The 13,637-nt window shown below is 54.1% G+C and overlaps 1 protein-coding gene across 1 annotated transcript; it reads left to right on the top strand.

Moving 5' to 3' along the window:
- Positions 1–2,962: 2,962 nt before the first annotated feature.
- Positions 2,963–9,075, top strand: TBR1 (T-box brain transcription factor 1). Its single transcript, XM_065638140.1, has 6 exons — positions 2,963–3,654; positions 4,030–4,184; positions 4,500–4,621; positions 4,983–5,141; positions 6,026–6,087; positions 8,232–9,075. The coding sequence occupies exons 1-6, from the start codon at positions 2,963–2,965 to the stop codon at positions 9,073–9,075; spliced, it is 2,034 nt and encodes a 677-aa protein (XP_065494212.1).
- Positions 9,076–13,637: the final 4,562 nt, after the last annotated feature.

Here is a 13,637-nt window from a genome sequence, read left to right as displayed (position 1 = left end):
CCTGGCCCAGGGCTTGTCTGCCAGCGGGGCTCTGCATCCCACCGCTATCTGCTGCCACGCACACGTGTGACACCATGAGGGAGGCACAGTTTGGCAGGTCGTGGGTAACATGGCACTGCGGAGTGGGGAGAGAAGCTATCGCAGTGCTGCAGTGTATGCACGCGGGAAGGGACGATGTAAGCAGGGAGGCAAACCAGCGAGTCTTGCATATTCTAAATGAATTTTGACAAATGTACATATTGCAGAGGGTAGCTCAAGAGAATCTGTTGGAGATGCAGATCTCCTGTAGTATGAACTTGTGCTGTGATATCCTGCTTTCTGTCCACTCCTCAGTTTGGCTTGGCGGCACAATTTTCATTTACTATGATGTTTCATGAATAAATGCATAATCAAAAGGCTGTTTTTCGGGGCATCTTTCCTCATTTTTGTCCAGTGCTTTAGGAGCTGCATAAGAGGATTTAGAAGAATATTTGCATGCAGTAACCTGAAAAGCAGCAGCCTGTGCACCATCTTGGAGGAAGAAAGAGGTTTTCAAGCAGCCACCTCTGTGCCTCCAGCCGCAATGGAGCAGACCTTCATTAGCAGCTTGACCCCTCGTCACCTGTCACCACGAAGGACGGGCACATTGTATTAGCAAACCTCTCTCCTTCTTTCTGTGATGATTCTATAACACCACCTGCCATTGCATATTCCCCTATTATACCAGTTTAGGAGTGGTGCACTGAGGATTTTTGGCATATATTAGCACTTCCATGTGATTGGCAGTGTACTGCTGAATTCATTGCGGCTCTGCATCTAGATAGATGGGTGTAGCTCTGTAACTCAGGGCAGCATTTCCCAGGGTTTATCTGTGTTTTGAACCATCTCCTGCCTATATAAGTCCATTACCTTTCTGTCGGTTTCAAGCAGGAAAAGGGAAGGATGGGCATGCTGGCAAAACAAGTGTCAGAAACAATAGTTAGAACTGATATTAGTAAAAGTGTTTTCTTAACTGAAAGGAGAAGGTGTAGTATGGAAAGTTGTATGCGCTGTACCACCTGACTGCGTCAAACAGTGAACTGCTTGCTTTTTGCTTCATAAAGTATTTCCTCAGAATAATTTCCTTGCAGAGAGTGTGTGGATGTTGGCTTCTGTGAAAGACAAAGTAACCAAACTAACTCACGGTTAAATATCAGAAAAATAAATGGCAGTAGGATTTGAAAACATTGAAATATGCGTTCTGACACGTCATCCTGGTTCTAGTCATCCCTGGGTTTGAGTTTTCCAAGTTTCAGCCTGGCTGTAGCCGATTAGATGCTGGTCTTGGTTTTATTATGCGACGGTCCAGGCTGCGGTAACAGTGGACTTTGAAGCTGGCTGCTAGTATCACCTGGAAAGAGACACGATCAGTAAAATACCTGAAGTTCCAAACAGCTAAGGGGAAAACACTAAGAAAAATAGAAGAGAGTGAGCTCCTCCCCGGGGGAAAGAAAAAAAAAAAAAAAAAGAAAAACCACCAAAAAACCCCCCACAAAACCAACACGGTGCTTTTAAAAACTCACGGGCTTGCCTAGGAATGGAAATTGAGTCTGATGCTTGCGGTGGCAAGCGAGTTCCCCCGAACTCTCCAGGCGCATCTTCACGCCTCGGAGGGCCCCGCTTCCAATTAGCTCCAGGCGCTCACGGACACGCTGCGGGACCCGCCGGCCGGTCCCTCCCGCCAAGGGGGTCCCCGGCGGACGCAGCCCCTCCCCGCAGGTGCGCGGGCCTCGCCCCCGCCGCGCCGCCCCGGCCACCCGCGCTCGGGCCCCGCGGGGCCGCCGCTCCCGCCACGGCCGGGGCTCCGGCTCTTGCGGAGACACCCCGGGCAGAGGGTACCGGCGGCTCCTGCTGCAGCACCGTAGTGGTTTGGGCTCCTCCGCTCCTGTCCGAAACCTACCGCCCGAGCCGCGGCTCGTGACAAATCTATCACAAAAGCTCTCTCCCCTCCTGGCGCTGCCGGGGGAACTGAATCACTGAGGGAAAGCAGGCAGCGGGTGGAAAGTAATCCGGAGCCGGCTGGGTGGATGGATGCCTTCCGCGCTGTTTTGCTGATAATCTCCTGCACTACGGCTCCCAGATAAAATATTTATTTACTAAAGAACCCGTAAACATCGCGGCAAATACATTAGGGCACTTCGGTTGCGCGGCTTATGATTATTTCAGAACTTAAAAGAAATGATAGGCGGCAGCTGTCAGGGAGACGGAGGGTGTATTTTCCCCCGCGAAGCAGGCACGAGTGGGAAGGGGGGTCGCTCACGGGAGCTGGGGCGAGGGGCTGCGCGCTGCGCAAGGGGTCGCTCGCCGCAGAGGTGAGCCCGGGGCAGCGGGCGCCCAGCCCAGCGCTGCCCCTCGCCGCCGGTCCCCGGGGCCCCCAGCACACGGTCTCCTCCCTGACACACAAAACTGGGGCACACGGGCGCAATATTTGGGGAATCGCGGGGATTTTGATTTGTTTCCCAGCCATAGTAAAAAAAAATCTCTGGAAAGGTCATATAATAATGAGCTCTTACAGCAAACACACTCTTCCCTTCCCCCTCCCCCTTCTATCTCACAATAAAATCATCTCCTTCAATTTGCCATGATCGTCGCGACCAGGAGCCAGGTGATTATCCTAATTAATGTCTATCTAATTAAATTACTGTCAGCGGTTAACCAATGGCAGAAGCCGTTTCATCCTCTCCACAAGCAGCAAGATCAAAAGTGAGTCTTTCCTGATTGCTGCATAGTGTCAATTGGCCAATCTCTTCTCCCAGTGAAGGGGAGGAAAGGAAAAAAAAAAAAAAAAAAAAAGAAGAAAAAAAAAAGTAAATCAAACGTTTGGGAAGCATTTGGTGGATGAAGTGCTTTCTGTCTAGTGAGGGTCCCAGGATGTCTAGCTTCTGATACGAAGGAGCCCTTTCAGATCCAGGGACTGAAGGGTTATTACTGTGGTGCTAGAGCTATGCAGCTGGAGCATTGTCTTTCTCCCTCTATCATGCTCTCCAAGAAATTTCTCAATGTGAGCAGCAGTTACCCACATGCAGGCGGATCTGAGCTTGCCTTGCATGATCATCCCATTATCTCGACCACTGACAACCTGGAGAGAAGTTCACCTTTGAAAAAAATTACCAGGGGGATGACGAATCAGTCAGATACAGACAATTTTCCTGACTCCAAGGACACACCAGGGGACGTCCAGAGAAATAAACTCTCTCCCGTCTTGGACGGGGTCTCTGAGCTTCGTCACAGTTTCGATGGATCTGCTGCAGATCGCTATCTGCTCTCTCAATCCAGCCAGCCCCAGTCTGCTGCTTCTGCTCCTAGTACCATGTTCCCGTACCCCAGCCAGCATGGACCTGCTCATCCAGCCTTCTCCATCGCCAGCCCCAGCCGTTACATGGCTCACCATCCTGTGATCACCAACGGAGCTTATAACAGCCTCCTGTCCAACTCTTCTCCACAAGGCTACCCCACTGCGGGCTACCCTTACCCCCAGCAGTATGGCCATTCCTACCAAGGGGCACCTTTCTACCAGTTCTCCTCCACCCAGCCGGGGCTCGTTCCCGGCAAGGCTCAGGTCTACCTGTGCAACAGGCCACTCTGGCTGAAATTTCACCGGCACCAGACGGAGATGATCATCACGAAGCAGGGGAGGTAAGCCACCGCGCGGACCCTCGCCGGGTGCCGGGGCTGAGCCGCTGGGGGAGCCGCCCGGAGCCTCCGCCGCCCCGGGGGAGCCGCCCGCCCGCCGCCGGGGCCCCTGCGCCGGTGCCTGCCTGCGCCATGCCGGTGCCGGTCCCCGCCGGGGCAGCGCTCCTGCCTCCCCGCACATCCCCGCGCCCGCTCTCCGCATCCCTTCCCCGCGAAAAGCTCGACGTTTCGGGGAGGGAGTTTCTTTTGATTTTTATTTCCCAGTCGCTACCGGGAGCCGTGAGGATAAAGCACAACGGGGCTGGTTCCTCCGCATATGCCTCTCGCTGTCGGTGGCTTGCTTTCCTTCCTTTTTTTTTTTTCTTTTCTTTTTTATAGGCGCATGTTCCCTTTCCTAAGTTTTAATATTTCTGGTCTCGACCCCACGGCTCACTACAATATTTTTGTGGATGTAATTTTGGCGGATCCAAACCACTGGAGATTTCAGGGAGGCAAGTGGGTTCCTTGCGGCAAGGCGGACACCAATGTACAAGGCAAGTTCCTCCAATTAACACTTTTCCTGACACATATGCAGGTGAGAATGATTAATTAAAGCTTTTGTGGACTGGCTCTGGCGACTTCTTAAAAGAGAATGGGCCAATGATGCTTAAAAAAAAAAAAGAGCGGAGGAGATAAGAAAAAGTGTTCGGAAAACGCTGTTTTAATCCTCGGTTAAGATGAAGGTAGTTTCGGCAGTAAAATACTAGTAGCTTTAAAGGGTTCCTTTCAAGTCGTGTGCTGCTGCAGTGGCAGAACCTGGGTATATGCGAGAACTGTGATGTGGTTGGTTTTTTTGTTGTTTTGCTTAGGAAACCGGGTGTATATGCACCCTGACTCCCCCAACACGGGAGCCCACTGGATGCGCCAGGAAATCTCCTTTGGGAAACTAAAACTTACAAACAATAAAGGAGCATCAAACAACAACGGGCAGGTCAGTGGGAGAAACGCAGTCGCTCTGTCAGACTTTTCCTGTTTCAGGCAAAATCTTGGTATTTCCGATCGGAAATATTTTTTCAGACCGTGTCGTTAGGTGAAAAATAAGAAAGTGGTGGTGGGAAAAAACCTTCCCCTTTATTTTACCGTGGGCCTCGTCGATCCCGAGCATATTGCCGAGGCTCGCACCGCTGCCCAGTGTGGCCGGGAGAGCCCGTAGACGTCCCGGGGAGGTAGCGGCGGGGTCCCGGGGAGGCGCGCCGCGCCTCGCTGCCCGCGGGCATCGCTCTCCCCGTCCTTCTCGCTCTAATTTCCTCCTCTTCCCGCGGCCCCCTCCCTCCTTTTCCTCTGCCTGACAGATGGTGGTTTTGCAGTCCCTCCACAAGTACCAGCCCCGCTTGCATGTTGTGGAGGTGAACGAAGACGGGACGGAGGACACCAACCAGCCGGGCAGAGTGCAGACCTTCACCTTCCCCGAGACCCAGTTCATAGCAGTCACCGCCTACCAAAACACCGATGTAAAGAGCTCCCTGGTTTATCCCGTTCGCGGTCGCCCGCGCTCCCTGCAGGGCATCCTGCCGAGGCTGCTCCGGCCCGGTCTCTGCCCTCCCTTCCCGACCCGTTTCTCCGGCGCCAGGGGATGAGGCTTCTTATCTCCTCATCTCCCGCGTTGTGTCATTCTGCCCCGGCCGAGGCTGCCGAGCTCTGAGCGCCGAGTGCGCTCCGCTTTTGCTCCGGGAGCCCCGCGTCCGCCGCCGCGCTGCCCTCCCCGCCGGGCCAGGCGGAACCCCCGCCGGCGGCCCTGCCGCTCCGGCCACAGCCGGGCGTTCATCCGCGGCGCTTATGTTCCAGTCCGAAACAGCTCAGTTAGCTGTTAAGCTGTTAGCGTAAGCCTTAAGTCTTCAAAGATCAATTAACAACCTCATTGATTGCGCCGGGGGTGACGGAGCAACTTCCTCAAATTAAAAGCTCGTTAACGCCTGGCTACGTTTCGTAGTGGTCTGGCTTTGCTACAGACTGGTGCCCCCTTTTTCAAATGACATATGTTCAGTCCACGTTCTTGCTTTAATTATTTTGCTCGATGCAAATGTAAACTCTTAGCTACCGTTCTGCGGTATGTTTTGCCTAATTTCTGGATTTAAAAATATTCATACCCATGCAATAGGAATACTGACACGTCTCCAAACACGATGTTAAATATTAAATTTTATCGTACTTTTTACAATAAAATAAATCTAAATATTAGACTGTGATATCTGTAAGGATGCCAAAGCTTTATTTTTCACGTTTTAAATGGCGATTCGACTAGAGTATAGCTTGATCCTTTAAAAAATGTGTTGGTTGCAGTAGGGTTTATTTTTCAGGCTTTCACAGCGTGCGCTCTGATCCTCTCTTTCCCTAGATCACACAGCTGAAAATAGACCACAACCCTTTCGCAAAAGGCTTCCGAGACAATTATGACACGTAAGTAAACCGGATTTTTATTAACCTTCTGTCGGCTGCACACACATGTCAAAGGGGGAAGCTTTGAGACGCGGGCTGGCTTTATTTCACACCGAAATGTGTGATGCCAGGCTCTTCCAGAGCCCTGTGGGGTGAGGCACCCTTAAGCTCCCCCGGCAGCGCCGCGGGTGCGGAGGGGCTGTCCCTGCCGTGGGGCTCCGCGCAGCCCTGCGCAGCCCGCGGCCTCCTCCGCGCCCGGGGGCTGCGCTGTCCGCAGCTGAGTCCGCACCTTGCTTTGGTACTTGCAGTGGTTTTGTTGGTGGTTTTTCCTGGCATGTATCTTTGCGCCCCTTTCCAAGTTCGCGTTTTACTTGCGCGCAAGGGCTCCCAAAGCAGCACCCGAGCAACCGGGGTTCAGCCCCCGAGCAACCCGCCGGCTTCGAATAATCCCGGGCTCCGCAGAGTCGGTGTCCGGAGGAAAATTTCTTCGTCTCGTTTTGGTCTTCTCTGGGGTTGGAATTTTTTTCCTCTTGCTTCGGGGTGGAGCTAAAGCCTCCGAAGTTTTAATTGCGGTTTGTCCCCGTGCTGCCTCTGCCCGTCCGCCTCGAGTGTGCCTGTTCTCAGGCACAGCTGTTTGACCCGTCATGCCGTGCCTCCTGAGGGAGCTGCGGCTGGGGCCGTCCCGGGCGGGCGCCAACCCCTGTCTTCCTCTGTGCCCGCCGCTTTCCCCGGCCCTCAGGAGTCAAATGGGGACATCCTGTCCCGCCAGCAGCTGACGGCTGCGGCTTCCCCCGGCCAGGGTAACGGCCCGCCCGGCATCCCCCTGCCCAGCCCGGGCCAGACCAGCGGGAGGTGGCGGACACAGGGCGGCCCACAAGCCCCGGGGGGGCGGGCAGCCTTGGAGCTCACCTGCCTCCTGCAAGCTCCGGGTCTGCGGGACGCAGGTCCGGCTTTGAGAGTGGAAACTTTTCCTCTCTACACACAGGCGGGGAGCGGCGTCATTTAGGGCGCTTAAGCCCGTGCGTAGCTTCGGCGCCTGCTTAAACCTTCCTCAGCTCTGACAGCGGTTCAGAATCCCCCAGCAGCAGGATTTCCAAGGGTGGAAACGACGCCGAGGCCTGAACTAGTGCGAGGCAGCTCGGAGCCGAGCAGCGGCTGTCTTCGGGGAAACAGGCCTGTGGTGTGGCCACTCTCCCCGTCGGGCGGGGGTCGCGGTGGCTGCGGTGGGGGAGCCGGGCCCTAACGGGAGGAATGGAGGTCACCGGTTCCCTAAAGGGCGGCAGCGGTGCTTACCCGCGCTTCTGGGAGCTCTGCGAGGAAGATGTGCGGCCTTTGGAAAGGCTGTGTGGCCTTTGCCCCCAGCCACTAGTGCTTTTTCGCTTTTTAATAGGAAAAAAACTTTATAGGGAGTCACTTGGAAGGAGACGGGGGGGAGGGGGAAGCTTCAATGTTGTCTAGCACGTTGAATTTGTTTAAGGGCCAAGTTTATTTTGGATAAGAAATTCCAGGAGGCGTGGAGGGTTAATTAAAGCACAGTTTTAGCCTGAATTAAATACAGATAGTAGTTATTCATCCATTAAAGTTTTTATAATCGCAAATTGCAGCCCAGCATGAGAGAATTATATATAGGCCACGCAGGGAACACTGGATGCGTCTGGTTTTACATTTCCTACAGTAGGTGTTTAAAGATTAGCTTAATTTAAACTCGGTAAAATGTTGATGGTTCGTCTGTGACTCCCAATAATAAGTGTTAAACAGCCGATACAATTCCGTAGTCTGCCATTCATGCTGTTCGCGACAAATGACCGGGCTGCCTGTTGCGCATATGGCGGGAGCGGTCAATGTGTCACCGCGCGGATTTCACGCCGTTGGGATGCCGGGCTCGGACGAGAGCAAGAAATCTTGGCCCTGTCAGTGAACAGCCCACTGGTTCCGAAAAATTTGCTCTCCATGTCTCCCCCCGTCCTCCCTTTCCCCCGTTAAGGCCCTCACCTCTCCTGGCGCCGGAGGCCGAGCCCGGAGAGGGAGTGCAGTTCCCGGGCAGGGCAGAAGCGGTCCCGCCGTCGCGTCCCGTCTCTCCCACGGGCTGTGGCCGCCCGGGTGCCGCGCCGAGGAGGCCGCCGGGCTGCGGCGGACACCCAGCTTTCTCTCCTTCTCTTGGGCAGGATCTACACGGGCTGCGACATGGACCGGCTGACACCTTCCCCCAATGACTCGCCCCGCTCGCAGATTGTGCCCGGGGCCCGCTACGCCATGGCCGGCTCCTTCCTCCAGGACCAGTTCGTGAGTAACTACGCCAAGTCCCGCTTCCACCCCGGGGCAGGAGCCGGCCCGGGGCCCGGCGCCGACCGCAGCGTGCCCCACACCAACGGGCTGCTCTCCCCACAGCAAGCCGAGGACCCGGGGGCCCCGTCGCCGCAGCGGTGGTTCGTCGCCCCCGCCAACAACCGCCTCGACTTCGCCGCCTCCGCCTATGACACGGCCACCGACTTCGCCGGCAACGCGGCCACGCTGCTTTCCTACGCGGCCGCCGGCGTCAAGGCACTGCCTCTGCAGGCGGCTGGCTGCGCCGGGAGGCCCCTGGGCTACTACGCCGACCCCTCGGGCTGGGGGGCCCGCAGCCCTCCGCAGTACTGCAGCAAGTCGGGCTCCGTGCTCTCCTGCTGGCCCAACAGCGCGGCGGCGGCGCGCATGGCCGCCGGCAACCCCTACCTGGGGGAGGAGGCGGAGAGCCTGGCCCCCGAGCGGTCCCCCTTGCCGGGCGCCGAGGACTCCAAGCCCAAAGATTTGTCCGACTCCAGCTGGATCGAGACGCCGTCGTCCATTAAGTCCATCGACTCCACCGATTCTGGGATTTACGAGCAGGCCAAAAGGAGGCGGATCTCCCCCTCGGACACTCCAGTGTCCGAAAGCTCCTCGCCCCTCAAGAGCGAGGTGCTCACCCAGCGGGACTGCGAAAAGACCTGCGCCAAGGACATCGGCTACTACGGCTTCTACTCGCACAGCTAGGCGCGGCCCGCCCGGGTCCGCCGTCCTTTTGCACAATAACTCCTCCGCGTTAGCGCACTGACCCCCGCCCCTAGCTGCCCCATCCGTACCCCCGGCCCGGCAGGCAGGGAGGCAGAGCTGCGCCTGCCGCCGCGCCCCCGCCCCGCTCCCCGCCCGGCCCAGCGGCGCCCCGGGGGCGCGGGGGGCACCGCCGCTCCGAACCCCACTGATAAGTAGGATGCTTAGACTCTCTCAAACCATACAGCGCTTCCTTCCTCTTACCACGGATGGATACTAGGGGATAACAGTAATAGTGGGGGAAAAGAGCCTGTGAAATGCCTGTACATAGTATTTAATTTATTGTAATCGATTACTTTTCTTTGGTTCTCTTTCTTATTTGTTTGAATTTCTTTTGTTTTCGTTGTTAAGTCACAAAACTTAGATCCTGTTTAAATTTCTTTACATCCCCCTGCCCCTTTTGCTCCCTCTTCCCCCTGCCCCTCCCCAGGCAAACACTTCCTAAATGCCTCTGGAAATGTAGAGTGGTCCATAGCTGTAGCAGCGAGTAATGGGTTTCTCACTTTCTCTGCAATTCTTCGCATGAAATAATTACTCTGTGCCCTGGGCTAACACAGCTAAGGAGTAGCTGAGCTTTCCCTTCAAAAGAACAGAAATACGTCTCGTAGGAAAGTCGATTAAAGTAGCATGACGCCTTCCAAAAGCAAAATTAACTGCCTCTGTATTTTTCTTTAAAAGGAATAGCTCGACATCAGCAATATTATTATTTTTGTGGTATTCCTCCCCTCCTCCCCCGCCCCCAAGTGCCAAATCCATTACTGGTCCCTGCAGGTGCCAAATATGCTGACAAACTCTGTTCAAATTTCTTTGCAGTTTTCCCCTCTTTCTTTATATTGCTGTAAATCTTTGTAATGAATAATCTAAAAAAAAAAAAAAGATATAGACGACTGAATTGTTGGTAACCATAGTGTAGTCCAGTGAAGATGAATTGTGAGTTGTATATTTTACTGCATTTAGTTTTGGAATTGACTTTTTCATAAAGTAGCTAACCGAGATCTGACTTCCTGGGGAATCAAATGCACATCGAAAATAAGAGCGATCTTTCCTGTAAACCTCTTATTATATTAATGAAGGAGAACTAATATCCCTCCAGATATTCCCCCCGGCGAAGCAGAATAGTAAGTCTTCGAATTTTGAGTAGCAAATCTATACAATTAACGCATTTTTATATGGCGAAAAAACCAATTATATACTGAAATATGCATCAGGCTAAATATTCAGTCTAGATTACACTCGACGGGGAAGTTTCCTAATAGAAATTCAGGGTCATAAACGTGTGTATATTTTTGACTCTTCTGTAAATCGAATGTTGTGATTTTTATATTTGTTCTGTTACGTCTGTGGAACTGAATAATTTATACCAGTACATGCTCCATTGAGAAATGTTTCGGTTTTTGCCCGTTTGTATCGTCTGTGTATAAAGAGTAAAATAAACCTGGCAAAATGTTAACGTCGTGTTGGAACGCACTTCGCCGTTTTGCAAGTAGGAAATCAGGTGAGGCCAAGGGGAAAGGCTGGCGGGAGCTCACTCCGCTGCCGGGCGAGTCTCCCGGGGCGGGTGACCTGCCGCCTCCCCCCCGTGCCGGACCCGGCCCTCTCGCCCAGTTGCTGGGGAGGTGAGCACAGAGGAGAGTGAGCACACCGCCTGGCCGAGCGTGGAGGTTTGCAGTCGGAGAAAGAGGGAGATGAAACCCCGTGGGGTTTGAGAGGTTTATAATTATCCCTGTCTTTGACGCTTACAAACCCTGAAAGCATTTTGCAGGCGGGAGAGGTGCCCGGCGGTGGCGGGGGTCCCGCCTTTGCTGGCGGAGCAGAGCCGAGGGGCGCAGCGCTGCCCGTCCGCAGCCTCCTCTTGCTTCCCCGGAGCGAGGGCTGCGCTGGCGGAGTCCCCGCGGTGTTCAGCAAGGTGCCCGGCTGAGCGTCCCGGGCGGATGCCCTTTCGGAGGAGCAGCCTTCCCTGCTGCGCGGGTTGCCGCGGGACCGGGGAAGCGGCAGAGGAGCCCCCACGGCCGCGGCACCACCCCTGCCGACCTTCTAGTGATGCTGCCCCCTCTTTAAAACATACCTACCGATAGGCCGTGGGAAAGGCGCCAACCACGGCATCTGCGTGGGCCGGGGTGCGCAGGTGCTTGGGGTAAATGGCAACTTTTATTCTCGATTCCTCGGTGGGGGAAGTGCGGAGCTGCTGCGGGGATTTCGTCCTGTGCGGTACTGACGGGGGGAGCTGAGCAGCCCGATTGCATTCACCCCCCCACCTTCTTTCCCCGCCAGGTGCGGGGCTTTACCTGAGCGGGGCCCCAGTGCGCCCAGCGCCTCGCGCGGGCTGCGCGAGGGGGCGCGGAGGGGAGCGCGAGCCGCGGGCCCGTGGCGGCGGCCTCGCGGGGCAGCGGGAAGCGGCGCCCGCCCCGCGGCTGCCGTCGGGCTCACGGTGCTGCCCCCGGGGCGGTGGTTCGCCCTGCGCGGCCGCGGGCGCCCTCGGCCCTCGTGTGGACGGACCCTCCGCCCGGAGCGGGGCCGCAGCGGGCAGTGCCCCCCGGGAGGGGCGGGCGGCCCAGGCCGACAGGTGGGAGAGAGCCCGCTGGGGGAGAGCGGGCAGCCGGGGCGGCGGGGGGTGCGCGCCCTCCCCTGCGCCTCGTACCGAGCGGCGGAGGCCGTGGCGCCGCCCGCGTCCCTCCGCGCATCGCCCACGCCTCTCCGCCCCCCGCGGGCCACGGCTGCCCCCTCAGCGGCGCGGTGAGGGACTGTCCCGGCGCCCACCCCGGGGCTTCCCATACCCGGGGGAGCAAGGGTCTGAAAAATTAAATGTTTTCGGAGCTCTCGGCCAGCGAAAGCCGCCCTTGCCGCCCTCCTGCCGCGGCCCGTCCCGCTGCGCTGCCCCCCGAGAGGGCAGAGCGAGCAGAGCCGGCCGCAGCGGCGTTCCCCGGCGGGGAGCCCGGGCGGCAGCGCCCAGGGGAGCCCGCTGCCTCTGGCCTCTCTGCTGCGGGGCCAGGGGGCTCCTGCGGGACCACCGGCCCCCTCGGACAGACCGCTGGTCAGAAAGGATTTCGCTAGATTTTATTTAGTGGGGGGGTCTCCAGCGGGTCTGGAATAAATACGTAACGTGTGACAGGTCTGAACAAAATCCTTTCCTGTGTGTGAGTGGTTAATGTTAGTCCATAACTATTTCGACAGGATGTTACAATTCCATAACTATTTCTGCGAGAGATTGGAAGAGATAGGGGCTGCAGAAGTAAGAAAGGCTATTCCCTGTCGGTAGGTCACTTTATTGCTATTATATATTTTTTAGATTATTATTATTAGAGGTGCACCTGTGTATCTGCCAAACAAATGTTTACTGACACGTTAAAATATTTGTGTTCACCTAGGATCGTACATGCTGGTTTTGACCCAGTGAATGTAAATGATAATGTACTTGCAGTGCGCTCAGTTTGGTCAAAGCTGAACCCCTTGTATGAATTTGTTAGACCAGCTACTAATTGCATGAATTTTGCTTGAAGTATAATTTATATTATTATTCTAGGCATGTTTTTAATTTAACTATTGTGTAAAATAAGCTATTCAATTGCCCTTTTTTTTGCTTTACTTGATATAACACAAAATCAAGCTCTGAAAGAGGCGATCCATAGAGAGTAATTCAAAGTTCTTATTGGTAATACTTTCTACAATGTTTTACATTAATACTATATCAAATGTAATACAGCGATTTACACTCTGCAGATTTTGCACGAGTACACTATGCATATTTGATGACACATTGCATATTTTAACAAGGTTTTTAATGACTGATTGAAATGTTTGCTAAGATATTTTTTAAGAGCTGGAGGAGAAATGGTTGTGGGAAATGTGTGTAATAGAATAGTGATAAGGATGGGAGGGCTTTGATTGACAGTATGAGGAAGCAGATGGATGACTAGGTAGGTCAGAGGTAAAGATGCCTTTGACAGCTTTTTAAGTTCCTTTGGCCATTTTGGTCCAATGAATCATGCAAAACATGTGTACATTACCAAACTGATGTCTCTGCATCGTTTACTGTTGGAATCCTCATCTTTTCAAACCCACCCTAACCTTCTTTCATCACCACTTGATGTGCTATGTCTAAACTAGATTGCAAGATCCTAAGAAGGCAAGAATCTGTCTCGTATTACTTGTCAGAAAAAAAAAAAAAAGAAAAAAAAAGAAAAAAAATCATGTAAACCTATGGAGCTAGAAGAACAACCACGACAGATTGGGAGAATAGGCGTAAGGTGGGACATGTTCTCCTTAATTTTCACTGTCTGGTCATCACTCCCCTCTCCTAGGTAGTGCTCAAGGGAGATGTGTTGAACAATAATTTTTTTTTTTCTCTCAACTGGCATAAATCTGAATTTTTATAAGTCTGATAAGAGACCTAATTGCATAGTTTTCCTTATAACATTATGCAGTGAGTGCTGTTGCTATAGTTAAAATGATTTTCGCAGTTTGTGTTTTTAGGTGCTTTGTATGTCCCTCGCAAATTACTTTGTCAA

This window comes from Caloenas nicobarica, chromosome 6 (genome assembly GCF_036013445.1).
Source record: "Caloenas nicobarica isolate bCalNic1 chromosome 6, bCalNic1.hap1, whole genome shotgun sequence".
In the NCBI taxonomy this organism is placed as follows: Eukaryota; Metazoa; Chordata; class Aves; order Columbiformes; family Columbidae; genus Caloenas; species Caloenas nicobarica.
This window is presented reverse-complemented; position numbering and strand designations above follow the sequence as displayed.

What these genes read in the sequence shown, in the direction of transcription:
- TBR1 (XM_065638140.1), top strand. Translation starts at nt 2,963, where the DNA reads ATGCAGCTGGAGCATTGTCTTTCTCCCTCTATCATGCTCTCCAAGAAA. An exon ending in GGCGGACACCAATGTACAAG is followed by an intron (nt 4,185 to 4,499) that starts GCAAGTTCCTCC and finishes TGTTTTGCTTAG; the next exon opens with GAAACCGGGTGTATATGCAC. An exon ending in TTCCGAGACAATTATGACAC is followed by an intron (nt 6,088 to 8,231) that starts GTAAGTAAACCG and finishes TCTCTTGGGCAG; the next exon opens with GATCTACACGGGCTGCGACA.